This window comes from Oratosquilla oratoria, chromosome 23 (genome assembly GCF_046742065.1).
Source record: "Oratosquilla oratoria isolate Oo_2021 chromosome 23, ASM4674206v1, whole genome shotgun sequence".
Classification (NCBI taxonomy): Eukaryota; Metazoa; Arthropoda; class Malacostraca; order Stomatopoda; family Squillidae; genus Oratosquilla; species Oratosquilla oratoria.
The window spans coordinates 5,841,311-5,862,340 of record NC_134799.1 but is presented as its reverse complement, the minus strand read 5'-3'; the positions used below and the strand labels follow the sequence as shown (position 1 = coordinate 5,862,340).

General features: G+C 38.4%; 1 protein-coding gene across 1 annotated transcript in view; it reads left to right on the top strand.

Annotated features, from left to right (window-relative positions):
- Window positions 1-20,807, top strand: part of LOC143037700 (FYVE, RhoGEF and PH domain-containing protein 6-like) — a 26,693-nt gene extending 5,886 nt beyond the window's left edge. Inside the window, exons 4-10 of the mRNA XM_076206240.1 lie at window positions 10,099-10,271; window positions 13,378-13,513; window positions 14,443-14,544; window positions 14,804-15,052; window positions 17,750-17,932; window positions 19,845-19,951; window positions 20,267-20,807. Of these exons, the coding sequence (XP_076062355.1) occupies window positions 10,099-10,271; window positions 13,378-13,513; window positions 14,443-14,544; window positions 14,804-15,052; window positions 17,750-17,932; window positions 19,845-19,951; window positions 20,267-20,306 (990 nt within the window). The 3' untranslated portion in view covers window positions 20,307-20,807. The remainder of the gene's footprint in view (window positions 1-10,098; window positions 10,272-13,377; window positions 13,514-14,442; window positions 14,545-14,803; window positions 15,053-17,749; window positions 17,933-19,844; window positions 19,952-20,266) is intronic.
- The last annotated feature ends 223 nt before the right edge of the window (window positions 20,808-21,030 follow it).

Below are 21,030 nucleotides of genomic sequence, written 5' to 3'. Positions count from 1 at the left end.
TTACAAAAATAACACTATTGTAACCCATGACGTCACATGTTTATGACGTCACATAAATGACGTCATCCTCCTCCATAAAGGGGGGGGGAATAGCAGCGAGAGGACAGCCCAAGGGTGGTCGACACTCGATCCCCGCAGTTCCTCTCGTGATGGATCAAACAGATTAGATGAAAAGATCGACTGTTGGGAACAGGTCGGGTAGACGCAGTAAGGGTCTTCTCGAGGACGACATGTCAAGGAGGACCTGCAAGGAGGACCTACCAAAGAGGACCTGCCAAGGAGGACATGTCGAGAAGGAGGTTCTGCTAGTGAGTACCTCTCGAGTAGGACCTGTCGAGGACGACTTGCCAAGTAGGACCTGTTAAGGAGGACTTGTTGAGGAGGAGTTTCCAAGGAGAAGCTAACAAGTAGGACCTTCCAAGTAGGACCTTCCAAGGAGGAGCTTTGGTTTCCTGCTACAAGATGATCCATTTTGTCACAATTGGTGACCCGGACTCAGCGTTGCGAGGAATATACACACACGCACATGTGTACGTATATACACACGTGTATGTATACACGTACACACGTCTGTATGTGCTTATTGACGCACATATCTGTGTGTATACGTGTATATCTATGTATATACATACACACGCACATTTGTATGCGTGTGTATGTATTATGTACACGTAATCATGTTTGTGCACACGTAATATATCTACGTACACTTGTGTAGACGGAAGCACAAGTCTATATGTGCACACGTTTATATACACACCCGCAGGCACCCCTATGGACCAGGGTTCCTTATCATTCTTTCGTGATCGGGGACTAATCTCCGATCAGGAGGAAAATATGCTGATCCATTTTTATTCAATTCGTTCCTTCGTTCATCAACTTCAACTTCTCCAATCTACTTCCCTCTTCTGTACCAGCCGCTGTATACAGCTCCTCTCCTATGTGATATTGCCCTCCAAGGATAGAAACGCTGGTTATTGGTGACAGAATGACCAACAAATGCACATGCAGGCATATGTTTGTACACACACACACACACACACACACACACACACACACACACACTCACACACAAGCACATTTGCATGCACACACACGCATAGACACACACCATGAGCGAATTCAAAAGAGGTATGTCACTTGAAGAAAAGGAGACGTGACCCCACGGGTGGAGCCTCTTAATGTATATTACAATTAAATAGATACAATTAGGTACACACACACACACACATACTGGTATGTACACGCTCAAATGGAATATACACACACGCACATACGCAAATCTGATTTTATTTATCCTTGATATGTACACTGTGTATGGTATTTCTCACACCTTCAAACGCATAGGCATAGTCCAGTTATCGTTGTGCTGTGGCTGAAGTTCCCCCAAGGACCCTAAAGTCGAAGCCAGCTAAGATTCTGGCACGTTGGACTTGCAGAAGGAAAAAGGAGAAAATTAAGAGTGATCTCAACCTGGTGTCCAGACTAGGACATTAGTCCTACTCCCGGATACACACCTCCAAAGAGCTGAAAAGGTTAATCGCGCCATGAAGGCGGTTGGGGTGAGGGGTCCACATTCTTCAGCAAGAAAGGTCACAGCGCTGACGTCACAATAACCCCCACGAGAAAAGAACAGAAGAAAGAAAGGAAAGAGAAGTATCAGGCCAGTGCCGCCGACGCCTGGGTCCCTCGCGCACGCAAGGTCTCGCATCAAGAGCAGACGCTCAGTTTCCTAAGTTCAGACACAAAGAGGACGTTGTGGCTGGAGACGCTGCTCCTTTCAGTTACAGCCAATCAGCGATCCCCGTGGGTATCAAGAGTGTCTCCTATTGGTCCAGTCTGTGGGCGGGGCCGTGGCTTAACGGAAATTATCTCAGATAAGGAAGGTATTTGATGGTGTTTGTATCCAACATGAGTACTTGACTCCGTAGGGAAGGAAGACGTACAGACATACCATCATTATTCATCTTTCGTCTTCTGAGGAGGGCCGTTTCCCTTAACTGAATAAAATCACCTGACGACAGATATTAGTAAAGTAAACATCATTAACATAGGAAAATATTTAACCGAGGTAATTTTAAAAAAAAATTCACTGCTCGAGCTCTGCGGGTGGGGGATACTTAACTGAATAAAGTTGCCTGGCGACACTCGTGTAACATCATCAACAGGAAAAGGGATTATGTGACGTCAGAGTTGTTAGAGCTGATATGAGGGTTGTGCACTTCTGGGGGTTTTGTTATCCCGTGACGTCACAATGGTTTTTCTCACTTGAGGAAAACAAGAAAGAAAATTATATCTTATGGCATCATAACACCGTGTGACGTCATATCATGCCTATTGACGTCAGAATTAGGATGTGTGTTTGTGTATATATATATATATATATATATATATATATATATATATATATATGCGTGCGTGTGTGTATGTGGGAAGTAAGTTTTCTTGGGTGTAATATTTGTTGAATAACAACATACTTATTACCTTTTTTTTTTTTTTTCTATCAAGCCAACTTTCTGTGTGGGGGGTTGGGGAGTCGAGAGAAAGAAGAATCACAGCTTTACAAAAAACATTTCATATCAAATATATATTTAGATGATATCACATGATACAATGATTCAATGTAACCCTAGGCATCAGCTGATTGGCCATCAACAAACTAACTCTTTCACATACGACAGGTGCCACCTGGCACGGAAGGGGTTGATTCTAGGGAAAAAATCCCCAAAGGAAAAATATCCTCCGTAGGAAATGAAATCCCCCACAGGGAAAAAATCCCCCAGGATTCATTTCTCTCAAGGAAAATTTTAACTTTGTTGCTGTTAATTAACTTAACCTCACCTAACCTAACCTAACCTAACCTACTTTTTTTTTTTTTTTTTTTTTACCCTTGACTGTTTTTATTTAACCTTAGAGGGATATTTTCCTTTTGGGGATTTTTTCCTTGTTGGGGGATATTTTCCTCCTGAGATTATTTCCTTTTACCAGAGGGGTTTATTGATATGCTAACCGAAGCTTCATCCATTAGTACAAGCTTCACTTATTTTTTGAGAATATTACACCAATGGAGTTGCGCCAGTCATCTAAACATAGAGAAGCTGGCGATCACCAAAATGAAATCTTTCAAGTGTGCCAATGCTGAAAGTAGGTAGGGAGGGTGGCGGGCCAGCGTATAAAAGAGATATTTTGAACATTGGGTACGACCCAATCAATATTAGAGAGTACAATAGCTGTCACTGTTTACTCCGAGCAGAAGCTTCAAGATATGTTCATCCCCCCATCCCACCCACCCACCGTTTTCTTTTTTCTTCTTTTTTCTTCTTTTTTCTTCTTTTTGCTTTTTGCCATTGTCTAGATGTTCAAGGGGGGAAAGTGGTGATGTGAAAAGCGTGCCTGTTTGGTGGCCTGGATGTCGAGCCTTTCATTTGACGTGACCGCGTTTGCAAAGGAAGTTACTACTACTACTACTACTACAAATTACTACTACTATTACTACTACTGCTACTACTACAAATACTGCTGCTACTACTACTACTACTACTACTACTACTACCACTACTATTACAAATTACTACTACTATAACTACTACTGCTACTACTACAAATACTGCAACTACTACAAATACTACTATTACTACTACAAATTGCTACTACTATTACTACTACTACTACTTCCACCACCACTACTACTACTACAAATACTGGTGCCGCTAGTACTACTATTAATTATCGTACTAGTAACAACAGCGATGATGATAGCAATACGGCACTATTAATACTGCTACTAGTACTATTACAAATACTACTACTACTACTACTACTACTACTACTACTACAAATACTGCTGCTGCTAGTACTACTATTAATCATCTTAGTAGTAGTAATAACAGCGATGATAATGATAGCAACACGGCACTACTATTACTACTACTATTACAATTACAAATACTACCACTACTACAAATGCCACTACTATTACTACTACAACTCATCATTATCACCATCATCGCCATCATCATCACCATCGTCACCATGACCATCATCATCGTCATCATCATCACCATCATCATCGTAACCATCATCGTCCTCATCATTATCATCATCACCATTATCATCATCACCATTATCATCATCATCATCATCATCATCATCATCATTATTGTCATCGTCATCGTCACCATCATTGCCGTGAAGAACTCGAGTGTAACTGCTCAGCTATTACTACTTGGAGGGGGGGGGGCAGTCGTCAGTTTCTGCGTCACCCGCTGCCACAAGGAATTGTCGCCACTTGTCGGAATTCCTTCTGTGAAGAAGAAAAAAGTAAAAAGAGTCGAAGTGGATAGATAAAGATGTTGGATTGGTTTGGCTGTCCATGAGCTGGAAAATGCACCGCCCCAATACATATATATATATATATATACATATATATATATATATATATATATATATATATATATATATATATATATATCGCTTTTATCACCAGAGTCACGTACAGCTGAATAAAGTAGCTTGAGATGATAGCCAGATGAAAATAGTCAAGAACTGCTCGGTCCAAAAGAAGTTACAGAACATAAACAAACAAGCAAATCGATATATAAAAAAAATAGATATAATAGAAAATAGACCAATAATATAAACAAACGGATAAATAATAGATAAGTAAATAAATAGATAAAATACATAAGTAGATGAATAAGTCAGTAGATAAAATAAACAAATAAATAAATGAAAATTGTATCTATGTTGACCTCCTTCTGGGTGTCGACTCATTCTCTCTCTTCTCTTCTCCCACGAGAAAGCGTCTGAGAGAGCGACGTCTCGTTCGGACCATCACGCGAAGTTCCTGGACCCCTTCAATACTGTGACGCAGTTCTCAGACGTGGTTTACGTCAAGCGTCGGGCGATTTTATTCAGCTGGGAGGCGGACCAGGCGTTGAAAGGGCCTTTGGTCTGTCGGGAGCCTTTTGGAGCCAAATTCAGACACTCCCAACCCACCGTGACATCGCGCGTTCTCAGCTATTATTGAGCGGATTTCTTAAAATGCGTCACGGTTGATGGGATGAGTTGCCAAGAAAATATTTCCTGTTATTTATAATTGATCAGTTACCATTATGTCCTTTTTTTTTTTTTTTTTTTTTTTTTTTTTTTTTTTTAGGGCCTCTTTCTGTGTCACTCGCTAGTAGGAGATCAGTCGCGGGTTGTTGAATCTCCATACGTAGACAACTGGAGATCGAATGTTAGGCAGAGTCTCCAGATGAAGCCAAGGGTGTTGATATGGTTTGGATACGACCCGGTAGGGAGATGATTCTATGCAACGTCCCTCACCACCACAGTCATTGGAGCCATCTGCCGACAAAGGCATTGCTTGAATAGGCTACATCCTTCAGGGCTTGATGCGTTGAGACCCGCCCCCCACCCCCACCACTCCCTCGACACCAGCGTGCATCAAGCACAAGCACACAACTATCACCGTAACCTCTAAAACGGCACTAAATAGCTTCTTACCATTCTCATTATATCAACATTGTGTTGTCACCGCTTCTGCTTTACCAACACTATCACCACTAGTCTGGCACCACTTGTCTCCCCATCACTATCTTTTTCACCACCAGTCCCTCACTATTGTCATCATTATTAGTTCTATTTAACACCACCGACAATATCATCATATTTTCTTCATCATATTTCCTTCATCATATTTCCTTCCATATTTCCTTCATCACAATCTACAGTTTTCCTGAGCACTCAGTTAATAGTGAATTTTAGTTTAATTCTAAGGATTTTTACATCGTGGTTGTCCCCAACTGGAGTGACACATGTACCCGCTCTGTGTGTGTGTGTGTGTGTGTGTGTGTGTGTGTGTGTGTGTGTGTGTGTGCGTGTACGTGTGTGTGTGTGTACGTGTGTGTACGTGTGTGTGTGTGTACGTGTGTGTGTGTGTGTGTGTGTGTGCGTGTACGTGTGTGTGTTTCATGTATGCAAAATGATTGATTGATTTGGCTTAACGTCACAAACCCCTCCTATCGGGAGGCTAGGACGGTGCCCCTTACAGTGGACTTTGTAGCAATATAATGAAACGTAACATAATACAATATATATCACACACACACGCGCGCTTGCTTGCAAAAACCAACCAACCAAACAAATCATTTTAGAGTACAAATGTCGGTGCGCGCACGCCGACACCAATCATATGGAGACCCTTCATTATACGGGTCCTCCTCGACCAGAAATACCTGTTGACCAAGTCCCAGGTTACCCTCCACTTGCTAACCTTCGAACGACACCTCCCACTCCCTCATGTTCCACTTGAGCGATGTTCCACAGGAAGTGGAGGAGGGTGAGATGAGGAACCCCGAGAGGAAGATAAACAAAAGATGAATGCGAAGGCAGGTGCCGCACTTTAGTGTGAAGTACTTGATTCCCCCCACACCCCACTCCACTTAGCCCTACACTTGAATCAGACCTTGAGGATTGTAACAAGACGTCATGTATGATGTAACGTTTGTGATCCATTATCTCTCTCTCTCTCTCTCTCTCTCTCTATATATATATATATATATATATATATATGTATATATAATATATATATGTATATATATATATATATATATATATATATATATGTATATATATATATGTATATGTATATATATATGTATATATATATATATATATATATATATATATATATATATATATATGTATATATATATCTATATATATTAGTAAATTTGGGGAGCAGATTTTCTTGAATACATTTTCTATTGAATAATACAGCATACTCAGAGAAGGATTGAAAGTATTAAAAAGAAGATTACCAACCCCGAGTATGCTGTATTATTCAACAGAAATATATATATATGTATATATATATATATATGTATATATATATATATATATATATATATGACATTTCCTCCTTTATAGCCGGTGTACCATAGTCAAACTACACACCCTTATCACACACAAATAAAACCCATTCAACATCCTATTTAACACCTCATGTGCCGGCCTGTCCGGTAGAGACCCTGAAACTGACTATTATCATTATTATTATTATTTGATTATTATTATCATTATTATTATTATTATTACTATTATTATTGTTGTTGTTATCATTATCATTTTATTATTATTATTGTTATTATTATTATTATCATTATTATAATTTTATTATTATTATTATCATCATTATTATTAATATTATTATTATTGTTATCATTATTATTATTATCATTATTACTATTATTATTATTATTATTATCATTATTATTAGTATAATAATAATCCTGTCAAATGAAGCCAAGGTTATGTATGGACCTTGTCGACTTTGCTAAGTTGGTCTCGTGTAATGGTTTGCCATGCACTTATTGTTTATATCATCCGCAATTTTTTTTCCTTTTCCCTTCCTAAGAATATCAATTAGACAGAATTCCTGTTGGTGAGAGCGTTATGTTTACTGAAAGAAGTACCAAAAGTGACACGCCAAGTGATTTCGAAAACAAACTTCATATACAGTATCAAAATTAACGTCGCAACTTAAAAAAAATACAAGACACCAAAGCCGAAATAAAACGTCAAGGAATTGACTATTATTTTCACCAACATTTTATGCAGGGTAGCCTAGTGACTGCATTTAAATAACATGACAATAATAATACACTAGAAAGTAGTATTGGTACACAGAGTTCTACAAATCAAATACACGGGCACACTGAAAGAATGCCAACTGTTATTCACTAAACGGTTGAACGCCAGAACTAATTCTCCCTGTTGTTGTCGTCACGATATGTGATTTTCTTCATTCTTGGTTCAGATACGGTAAAGGGCTGCATGCATCTGTGTTCAGCATATATAATAAGATGTACGCATGCATGCAGTAGGTACGCAATATGCTGCACATTTAGCATAGTGTATAATTAGTATTTCGCCTGCTCTGATAATCTAAAACGGTAATGTGAATGAGAATGACTCAGTTATGAAATGAGTGAGTGTTACTGTGTGCGCATTAGTATGCTGATTTTATGCGTGTGTGCGTATGTGCGTTCATATACATGTTGTAGATAGAAGCTCATAGTTTTGGTGATATTTGTGGTATGGTGATGTTCGTAATTTATAAGTTCACGACATTTCTCGAAACTAAATGAGGATCATTTTCGTAATGTAATTTGTTGAAGTAGGATTACCGATATGTTGTTTGTAACGAAAATGCTTTACAATAGGTTCTATATCACGTTATCTCGTACTATCGTTTGGATTACGAGATAAGAAATGATAACAGAGTGGGAGTTTATAGGTGTAACATGTATTTTATCATTGCCTGAAATATATTTAAACTTTCGGGTAGTAGGTGAACATAGGGAATTTTCTTCTGCTGTATATAACCCAATTGTAACAGACAGATGAACAAGAAGTTGCTGAAAGAGTTTTGAAAAACATTTGTTATAATCTTAGGTTCAGCCACGTGCGTTTGTGAAAAAGTGAAAGGTAGGAAAACGTTATAATAAATATAGATTCATCACTGTCATGACGTCCTTTCAAATGAATAAAATCTAACAACGTTAACCCAAAGATTCTTTGTATCACATAACTGTTGAGTGAACGACACAGACGACATCGACATGACGTCACCATTTTCAGTGAACCAATCACTGCACAGGAAGCCGATGACTCAGCCTAGCTGAAGGCCGTTTCATAATGCAATTTATCAACTTTAAGATAGCTTCCACATGTAGCCATAATAATGTGTATATTGTGATAAATATAATGTAGTTTATGAACACAAGGCTTGTAGTCGTTTGGTGTTGCATCCTGTTTTATTTCGTCCGGATACGCGTAGATGGTGACGAAGACTGTTGTCACATTGCCTTGCTGCTACACCCCCTTGTGTTTATGATTCAGTCGCGCGCGCGCGCCCACACACACACACACACACACACACACACACACACACACACACACACACACACACACACACACACACACACACACACACACACACACACACACACACACACACACACACACACACACACACACAACTTTGGAGAAAAGGAGACTAGGTCCCACGAATGTAAGTCCTTTCCTGTATATTACAAGTAGGCAAATACAAGTTGGTAAGCACGTACACATACTCTCTCACCTCTCTCTCTCTCTCTCTCTCTCTCTCTCTCTCTCTCTCTCTCTCTCTCTCTCTCTCTCTCTCTCTCTCTCTCTTTCTGTCTCTCTGTCTTTCTCTCTCTCTCTCTCTGTCTCTCTCTCTCTCTCTCTCTCTCTCTCTCTCTCTCTCTCTCTCTCTCTCTCTCTCTCTCTCTCTCTCTCTCTCTCTCTCTCTCTCTCTCTCTCTCTCTCTCTCTCTCTCTCTCTCTCTCTCTCTCTCTCTCTCCTCTCTGCTGAAGTGGTATGCAACTATCAAAATTTACTTTAAAATTAATCATGTTCTCCGCCTGTAACGCGCGCGCGCACGCGCGCGTGTGTGTGTGTGTGTGTGCGTGTGTGTGTGTGTGTGTGCGTGTGTGTGCGTGTGTGTGTGTGTGTGTGTGTGTGTGCACGTACTCTCACGAGTGTGTACACGTACATCTGAAAGTTAACAAGCCTTTTGTTTTTGTTTTGTGTGTTTGTGTAAAGGTTATATTTCTCCCTTTCTTCAGTTTGTCCCAAATATACTATTTATCTGTGTGTTTGTATGTGATTATTCCCATCTATATTTATTTCCCTATTTTTTCATTTATTAATTTATTTCTTCTTTGTTCATTCATTTATATATTTAATGATTGATTTACCTGTTTAATTATGTAATTGAATTGTTTATATATTCATCCATTTATTTTATATATTAATCTATTTTACCGGATTTTTTTTATCAGATGTTGCATTCCATTCAGATCACTTATTCATTTATTTGTTGATTTTTATTTGCTCATTCATTTACATATTTAATGATTGAATTACCTATTCAATGCAATTATGTAATTACATTATTTATGTATTCATTCATTTAATTCATATATTAATCATTTTTACAGGATTTTTTTTAAATTATTTATCAGATGTTGCATTCGATTCAGATTAAAATTCTTTTCCCTCCTGCAGCTGTCGGACGTTCTCCTTTATACGAGCTACGCCGCCAGCGGGGTCGGGGTTCCCCTTCGCCTCAACTACGAGCTGCCCCTCGAAGGCATGAGGGTGGACACGCCCAAGGCTGAGGACTTCAAGAACGAGTTCAGCGTAATCTCCAATACGAGATCATTCACGCTACAGGCCAGGTCAGTTAGGTGCTGAGAGTTGCGAGGCACAGTTAGAAGTTGGGTAACATAGCTTCTACAAGAATTCGAGATTGATGATTCATTTTCGTGTAGTGTGTAAGTCCTAACCAAAAAAGCATTAAAGTATTGATATACTAAATATTGAAAGACAATATGAAAATCTTTTTTTTTTTTTTTTACTTCAAGTTTTTGCTTGATCAAATCGGTCAAATAGGCTTAAAATCTGTTCTGCGTATTAATCATGTGTAGATCTACTGGTAGTAGATGTTGGTAATGGTGATTTGTGAGAGGAGGTAATGGCCGGGGCAAGTCTACGTTTCGTAAATTTCATTAGATTCCGCCTACAACGTTTATCTGGAAACAAAAGAAAAATATACTTATATCTGCGTCTTGAGTTTTGTCTGTCGCATAGATTATAGTGCTGTATAATGGTCTCTATACCTACCTCCATGTACCAAATATACCCATTTAGTAAGACAAACGAGAGATTGGGTAGTGGGAGAAATATGAAGATGATTTAGGAATTGATTTAATGTTGGAACCAGCATTCTTCAAAGAATTGTCAAACAACACTAAAGAAGATCATGTTTGTCGTAACGTTAGAGTAAATTATCTCCTAAACTCTCTTCGTTTCTCTCCCACCACTCACTCCCTAAATATATCTACTTTGACAATTTGGTCTGTTTCTCTTTCAGTAAATATATATATATATATATATATATATATATATATATATATATATATTTATATATATATATATATATATATATATATATATATATATATATTTGTACAGAAGACTGTACTTCATTTCGTCCTTCTTTAATTTCTTGTTGCCATCTTGATAGTCATTTATCCCAGACTATGTCTTCTGTCAATATTTGTCAACCACTCAATAAGATATGTTATCAGATCAATTCATGTATTGCCTTTTGAATTATTTATGTAATGTAATGAAACGGTTAAGGAATTGAAAACAAGAACGGGGCAGCTTAATAGCTTCGGTGGGCAAAATACCATGTTTTGGCATTCAAATGTCGCGTAACGACTATTACGTAGACTGGTACATTTAAAATAATAATAATAATAATAATGATAATAATAATAATAATTATAGTAATAATGATAATAGCGATAATGATAATAATAATAATAGTAATAGTAATAATATTGATATATTAATACAAATAATATACAAATAATAGTAAATTCTACTTCCAAAGGAATGAACCTAGTTTGATCAATTATATAGTCTTACTAAAAACATGAACCCAGGCCAAGGACTTTTATAAATTAAAGTAACTAATTCTTAAGTGTTGTTGCGAAATGTAATGCGAGATGGCTGGGAGAATCGTAGCTCCAACAGGATTTAGTCTCTACCTTACCGTGTCACTGTGTCTCGTATATCTTCTCTACCTTGAGAATTTCAGATATAAATATCAGAAACTCTAGACGACTGGTTTTAAATTTCCCAGTGGATACATGTTTGTTAATTACGTATAAGTATTTAGTTGCGCACGCACGCGCGCATACACGTTCACACGACGGCGCAATGGTAGCGTTCGCGGCCGCTACTACGGCGGTCCGGGTTCGAATCCCGCCCAGGGCTGAACAGATTTCAGTATCGCTACGCTGCGAGTCGTTACTCCAATTCTCGTGGGTGGGGAGTTGGGTATATGTGTGCTTAAGGTCACAGCATTATCCATAGATCGATCTTATATGAGCTCTGAGTTCTCTTCCGGTGATCACAAGTCCAACACGTGATCCAAGACCATGGTGAAACACACACACTTAAAGAATGATAAATAAATTGTAACCATATATATATATATATATATATATATATATATATATATATATATATATATATATATATATATATACATATATATATATGTATATATATATAGATGTATATATGTATATGTATATATATATGTATATATATATATATATATAATGTATATATGTGTATATATATGTATATATATATATATATGTATATATATATGTATATATATATATAACCGCCTGTTTAAAAGATAACAGGAACTACAGATTTCCACACAGAAATGTAGACTTGTTGAATAAGTTAGATGAAAATATAACCCAAGCCAACACTACGAAAGAATTCGCACACACACACACTAGATTTATTGAAAAGCTCAATTTAACGGATTAAAGAATTTCGTTATGGTAATGCAGAAAGTCTGTGTGCATGTAATGACGAAAGATTGACTGGAAACGCCCTATATTTTACGGAAATGACCGTTGATTAGAAAAAAAGAAATTGTGCTTAATATTACCACCAAGGATGTAACAGGATGTCAGTTTTATAGGAATTTTCGTTATATCGAGGTATGTCAGTTGTATAATGGAAGTTTGATTTGCTAGAAAGTTCGATTTACCAGAATCGTCCTAGGCTGAATTATTTCGTTAGATCGAATTTCTACTGATATATAAAATATTTTCTAAATATTAATTAGCGCTATAATTTGTTCTGACGATTTGTTATTGAAATTCCTTTCTTTATATTTCCTGAGAATAAATAGACTTTAAAAAAATATTTCAGTGCAATTGTATATGTATTTGGGATTTGTTTGAATAATATTTCAAAGCATTTGCTGATATAATAATTTTTTGACATACAGGGAAAACATTATTTTACGTTTGTGAAGATTTTCAGCCCGTTTATCAAAACTATTTTATACTAATCTTCTAATATAGGTTTTTGCACTTGCAATTTTATTTTTAACCTAGGAATTAACGTATATGTATTTGCATTTTTTCATTATAAATTCAATAGTATTTGTATCTGATCCCTTAAAAATGCACCACTAGGTGCATATGTGTATACATGAATGAACACACACAGCGATCCCGCAGGAAACCGGGCAAGCCCAAGGCCATGAGTCACTCAATGAGGAGATTTTATGATGTCTGGAGTGAGTGTAGGGCAGTGTAGTATTAGGTATTCTTTGTCATTGATGCATATATTTTAGCTACTGCAAAGGAAAAGGGTCGATGTTGAATATGTATAAGGGTATCTATGCTTCTCCCTCATGGAATGTCGACTGTATTTCTGAGCGTTCCTTTTCTTTCTCAGTTGTGCCCGCGAGCGTGATGAATGGTTGGAGGCACTACGATATGCCATCGAAGACAACGCATGCAGGCGCTCCACCTTTCTTCAAGCCAAGACGTCCACCTACACGATGCCCTCCACCGCCACTCTGGGCAAGCAGGTGAGCTGAGTTCGGAATGTGACCCTGGGTCGTGTAAAAGATTGTTTGCCAAGTGCTGTAACGTTGGCGGTTATATATTTTGAACCCTGGCGGATAACGGTTTTTATCTTCATCAAAAGAATATAGTTGGTTCACGAAGAAAGATGAAATATTGTTCTTCAACTCTTGTAGCCGTTTTCCCTCAGTTGAATAGAATCATCTAATGTTAGCCAGAATAAGCATATAAAGTGTGCGTTGGCGGCATAATCAGGAGCGTGTTGACCTCGCATTCGTTTAGTTGTGGATTCGATTCCAACACGACTCTCCGATTCACTACATTGACTTTCCACATAGGGCAAAGGTGATGGCTTCAACCTCTTGGCAAGGGCTCTTCACCACTTTTACTCCCTCACACAAAGGGTTTGCGATGGAAAACAAGGGTCAGGGTAAAGTAATTCCAAAGTGAGCAGATTTTTTTTTTTTTTTATCATTTCATTTTATTTACTTATATATTTATTTATTTTCTGTTCTACAATTGAGTTGCAGTTCTGCGCAAGAACATAAGTGTGGGATGGGTGGAGGATGGAGATGAGGCCTTCTGGTGTATAGATAAGTAAATATATACTACTTAGGACCCTAAATTACTGGGTTATCCCTGAACCAAAGCTTTATTTAATTTGGGAACCCCCTAACACCCCTTCCTCACACACTATTCATTTCCCATGCCCAGTAATAAGTATGCTCATCCTTGGGATGTTGTTAAAATTGAGATTTCACTTATATGTGAAAGCCTGAAGACCAAATCCTACTTGAGCCCCCCCCCCTAAAACCTTAGAAGCACCCTTGAGTTTGCCCATCAGTCTTTCCTCTGAGCACTGCATATTTGTTTTATGCCAGATCCTCTACCCATCAAAAAATAAAAGTGATCATTCTTATTCTTTATTTCACAGGCCCCTGTCTGGATCCCTGACTACCGTGTGACTATGTGTCAGTGCTGCACGGCCGAATTCACCCTCACCTTCCGACGCCACCACTGCCGCGCCTGTGGCAGAGTAAGTACATATGTTTGTCTACTGAAAGCAGGACATGGGCACATTTTCATCCCACTGCCAGCTTTACTCATTATAATTGGATATGATTGTACTGTACCTCCCCACCAATAGACAGTCACATCATGATTTCTTTTTATGTTAGATATCTGGAGAAGGGAATATTGGCACTACTGTATTACTTTCCTTTTGCTTCTTCATAATGAAGTTGAATGTGAAAAAAGTGTTTGTATCTATCTGCTGAGTGTTCTTTTGCTCCCAGGTTGTGTGTGACAGGTGCTCGGATAACCGTGCCCCACTCCACTACATCAAGTACCAGTCAGCACGTGTCTGTGACACATGTTTCCTCATCCTCTACGAAGACTTTGAGCAGAGCTTCCGTGATTTGTCAGATGGTGATGAAGAAAGCCAAATCAAACGACTACATGATGCCCAGAAGGCACAGTTCAGACGCACTGTGAGGGACAATGCCAGATCACGTTCAAAGAAGGTTCCAGAGAGACTTAAAGAGGTAACTAGGTAGCGAGCACTCATTGAGATGTCACCCTAATACTTGCCTCAAAAAATCAGTTTTCAGGCAGTAATGAGGTAGATATTACATTGTACTATATTTCAGTTGTGAAGTCACTAGACTTCTGGTACCACTTATTCAGTATGATAATGCTAATCATAATAGTAATTGTTGTCTGAGTTTCATTGCCTAGAAACATGCAACCTTACAATAGTTAGCAAGACTTCAGGTCCTCTCATAGATTTCCCCAGGAAGAAATGTTGGACTGTTGTCTGTGTTTTGTTGTTATTGTTGTCATTCCCTAGACTGTCTGGCTGAACAGTCCTGTCTCCAAGGAAATCCATGGGTGGAACGGGGTTTTCCCACTAATCCTGTATAGAGTGCATATTATGTTGTTGGCAAGTGTGATTATGTACAATGCAGTCTTCCATAATGTGTTGTACAGTATGGGGTGAAGCATTGCATTCTGGACAGTTATCTGGGATGCAGTCATCCAGCCTCTTCTAGTAGCTTAGAAGGGCTAGATGGTGGCTGCACTGCAGTCTGGCCAGGTGGACTCTCCTTTCAAGGGAGAGAGGAATCAGAGGAATGGATATCAGGGGGTCTGGCATGCAGCAATGTATTGTATTCCCATTTGTTGATGGAGCAGTGAGTTATATGAGTATGCTTGTGGAGGCTGGTGTCTGGTGCTTGTGGAGGAAGAGAAGAGAGTATTTGTGCAAGATATAGATATTTGGATGCCGTTTTGATGTTTCTTGGCATGTGTGGGTGTTCTGCTATGTAGTGTAGAGGGTGTGCTGTGTTTGTGTGCCTCTCATGTCAAGGTGATCCTCGATGTTGATGACTTTCGTTTCATGTAGATGTTGTGTTTGTGCAGCCTGTAATTGTCTTTAGGGCTTTGTTTTGTATGGTCTGTAGGGTGTTGTGGTGTGTCTTAGTGATATTAGGAATACATGCAAGGCTCATATAATTCATCATTGAGCATATGCTTTGTTTGTAAACTGTACTAATAGTTTCTTTGTTTTGTCCAAATGTTGTTCCTACAATTGATTCAGGTGCATTAAGTCTAGGTGTGCATCTAGTGTTTATGTTTATGATCTGTTGTCTGAATGACATGGATGTATTGTATGTTATACCATGAATCTTGGGTATATGTGTGTGTGGTATGAGTCTTGTTGACATTGAGCTGTAGTATGTATTTGTGTTCCATTGTCCAATTGGTGAGAAGTGTGGCTGTAGATTTGGTTGGGGCTGTTTGTAGTCAATTTGTAGTGGAGTTGTCCTGGTGTGGCAGCATTTTTGTCATCGGACCACCCACCAACACTTGGAGTTGGGAACCAATCAGCCACAGTACACCCCTACCTCTGGCTCTTACACAGGTGGCACCAATCTGTGTTGTGTTAATTTGGGTTTGTTTCTCTCAATAGGTGGTAGGAGAAAGAGAGAAGCAGTTACTGGTTGTTAGATCTCCTTATTTGAAAAAGTAGATGGAAAATGGTCAAATATGATAACAATCTTGAGCCTGGTCTGAAAGTTGTGTGCCTATCTCATTAAGGCTTCATCTAAAGATAGAGGTAAGGGTGTTGATGGGATTCGAAGATGAACAACAAGGAGATGATTCTTTCTGGCATCCCTGACACAGGACCACCACATGTAGACTATTATTATTGGATGCTAATAATGCTGATGGTAGTAAAATTGAAAATGGTACTCATTGCTTTGACCAAGAACTGTTCCTTAACCTCTTCAATACGGGTCACTCAGCTACAACTACAAAATAAATATTAATATAATCAAGACACTGACGCCGGCATCCTTATATCACTCACACGTCATGATGCCTACATAGGCATCATTGTATGGAAGGGGTTAAAGAATGGTATAGAATTTGCTATTAACTAGATGAAAAGAAGATACAATATAGTCACGTATATGGTAAAGAAATGGACCAAGAATGGGTACCTGTAAGATGAATGGAAGACAGAATCATCTCACTATTGCTTATCTTCAAAATCCTTCAACAACACCTTCACCTTCATCTGCAATTACCCACCAAAGACCTGACATTAGGTCTCAGGATTGGGCCCAAAATCTCTATCAACTTCAGCTATATTTGCTTCACCTTTTCACTTAAGAGCTGACAACCAGTGACTACTTCTGTCTTCCTACTATCATGAGCATGTGACAGAGAAACTGTCCCACACTAACGCAACACAGACAACAATCCAAGGTTTCTTTCCGGAGATATCTATAAGAGGAAGGACCCAAAGAACCATTGCTAGCCCCTGTTGGGCTGCAGATTTTCAGTCGGTGGAACACAAGTAACAATTATTATTATGGAAAAGAGCTAGGCAGACCTTGAAGTCATTGATGAAGTAATGCAATATTTTGTAATAGGTTAGCAGAAACTTTTTACAACAACAGCTAAAGTGGGATAAAGTGATGTGACTAGGTATTCTGCTCCCTGTAATCCTATCCTAAGAGAAGTCAAGTCAAGGCATTTATCATGTAAGGCATGAAAATATCAATGACTGGCAACTTTAGTGACAAGGAATTCCCAGCTACATAGGTCTTGCACTTATTATAAGATTCATTACTTTTGAGGACAAACATGATTGTAGGTACAGTTCATTTAATTTTTAACTCAATATTGTTATGTTAATATTCTGATTTCACGACCTCTTTCCTTTTTAACAGGTGTGTGGTAATGACAGTGGTTCACAGATGTGTGGCTACTTGCATTGGCTTGTGCGTCGTCACTGGCGAAAGAGCTGGTTTGTTCTCAAGGACCGTGTTCTTTATGAGTTCAGCGCGCCACAAGACGTTTGTGCCCTCCTCAGCATACCTGTTCTCGGATACATCGTTGAGACAAATGAGCAGGTAAGAGACTTGTAGAAGTAGTGGTGGAGGGGATGAGAGGGAAGGGATAGGAGAGGTGTATACAGACATCATCCCAGTTACATGACATAAAACATGGAGGAATAGAGTAGGTGTACCTTATATAGTAATTAGTTGGTGGTGGAGAGGAAGGATCAACACACATGATTCACTGGATTACTGTGTATTGGAAATGAAGACATGGGCAAGATACCTGGAAACTAGTGACTATCAGTACTGGAAAGCTTTACTGTCTTATTAACCTATCATCATGTAAGTAGTGTTAGTTACAGTAGTTACTGAGTTACATAGGACTTCTTGATGTAGCAGAAATCTCACAGGAAGGACTGGCTATAGAATTTTGGTTGAGAGGCAGTGTATAAAAACCAGGTGTATGGTGGACGTGTGTATAGGTAAAGATTTTGTGGTCCATCCTACAGTGGAAATACTTCCTTATAATGCTGATATATAATGGAAAGGGTGGTAGTCATTATTAAGTAACTGACAGGGATTATTGGGCTATTTTGTGTCCTCATAAATTAGAAGACCAGGATTCAGTGTCACCCACCCACTGCTTAATGCCGGCCACACACGTGCAGTTTGAACTGACAGTTACAACTGTTCAGTTATAACTGTCAGTTGAAACTGCACATGTGTGGGTATCTCAGTATCACTGAGATACCCACACACGTGCAGTTTCAACTGACAGTTATAATTGAACAGTTGTAACTGTCAGTTTAAACTGCACAAGTGTGGCCGGCCTAAGACCTCAAGAAGGCCATTGACTTCGGTGGAATCTGTAGTAACTCAAACAGTCATTGAAAAGCAGGTATCATCTTCAATCTTAATAGAGAATATGTAAGATAACACTGACCAGTAATGAGTCAACATTCATGTGGCACTGAAATAGTGTCAATTAGTGTCCCTGGTTGTGGTTTTTCTGTGAGACTGACATTGGAGAGAATTGTCTTCCTGCTGTTTCAAAACTTCCATGGAGTTGCAACCTTTGGTCTTTGGATGGGATCTAAGACATCTCTCTTTTGACTTTGACTACTTGTTCCCTTCTCCCTTTTTTACATAAGGAGAACAGACAACTTATAAATATTCCCCTCCTCCTCCCTTTGCTAGCTGGAGGAAAAAAAAAACAAAAACTGACCCATAGTAACAGGGGTATCCAATGAAATACCTCAGGTGGGCACACTTGGTGCAAAGGAACCCAGCATAAAAGGGTGGGAGCGGCAAGTGAAGTAAGTCTTGCCAACTAAGGATGATTTCCATAATAGAGCCAACTTGTTTGGGCCCATTGTTGGTTATAAATCCACAATGGATGTATGAGCATTGGGTGCATCTGCCTGTGGACACCTTTAAAGATTAATACAACACAGATATAGGAAGCTCGCTGGCTGAGCGGGTTAGGGCATCGTTACTTGCAGCGAAAGTTGAAGGGATAGTGGTTCAAACCCTGCCACCATCGAAGTTGAACCAAGGGCATGAGTTGTTAAGTTCTGTACTACAAAGTCCTTTGTGAGGGGCACTGTCCTAGCCTTCCGATAGGGGGGAGTTTGTGACGTTAAACCATATCACAACACGGACGACATTTCAAAGATTCTTCTTAGATATGTGGAAAAACCTAAGAACAATAGGTTTTCCAGTCAGTGAGACTTCAGACAGAAATTATTATTGTTAGGATTGAAATTGTTCAGAATAACAAAGAAAACTTTGCGATCCTCTTTAAGTTTGCCAAGAACAAGTATTGCTGAATAGACTTCAGTTTCATGCCTGAACATACTTATAAGATAGAAAACTAGTTTTGATTTTTTTTTCTTTTACCCAGTTTCATAATGGCATGTGAAGATTTATGTTAGTGCTAAATAGTGCTAAGTGATTAACATTTTCTCTTTCTTTCTTTTCCTAGATACCGGACTTGCCTGATGGTATAGATTCCTGTTTAGTATTTCGCCTGACACATCTGAACCAGGCTCCCCTTGTCTTTCATGCAGATGATCCCAACCTTGCAGCTAAGTAAGTAACTAAAGATAGTTCTTGTTAATTAACTCCTACTTCCTTGAAAATCAAAGAAATATTGTATGGTAAAGTGGAATCAAATTGCCTTTAGTTTCAAATGTGAAAACAGAACCAAATATTGATAGTTGTTAATGATAGCAAAATCCATATATTCTTGATATAATGCTTAGTTTTTCATTGTAACAGAAACAAGAAATTCTGGGTTTACTTGTGAAATAACTGAAAACAAATTATCTAGTAGAGTTGGAGTTTTAAGTCATTCACACATTGTTAGAGTATGTACTAAATGGAAACCGTTATTGCTCATTTCAGGTGGGTGGAAGCAATGAAGGAAGCTGTGGTCTTGAGCTGAAAAAAGAAAAGAGAATATATATATATAGAAAAATTATTACTTCCAGTCTGTGATGCCTCTTCCAAGTTTTGTAGTTTTCACAATTCACATTATTTATAATATATTTGTAATTATACTATTGTATAACAGTGGTGTTGAAGAGAGGAGTTATATGTCAATTATAAGTAGAACAGGAGTAGTGGATAGTATGATACTGTTGTCATACCGTTTTCATTTTTATTACAAATTTTTGGAGTCCTTTATCCATGCATTTTGTCTTTCTCCTTGATAGAGTGTCATTCACTTTATTTCATCCCATTTATTTTTCAATGGTTTTTGCTTTAGATGAATGTAGTAGGAATGTTTTATGTCATGGACACTTTTTATCCTTCAACTCCAAGAATGTTTTTTGGAGACTAGTGTTTGGCTGTACAGCATTGAGTGTCCGACGCTCCATCAAGGTATTTTGCTTCTCTAGTCATGGCACCCCAAAAATGTGTGTAAATAAACTTAATTATTGTCTGATTTTGTTTACTTCTTAATGTTATGCTTTGAACCCTGGAAATTAATGGAAAGTGTTATGTATCTAGAGATAAACACAAGGAGAAGGTTGAATGAAGAAATGGTTATGCCACAGTATTGTATGGAGTGGAAATGTAGAATTTGAAGGTGGTAGAAAGGAAAAACCTTTATGAATATAACCTGAAGAGTTTGAGTATGGTAGGTATAACAAAGATGGACAGCA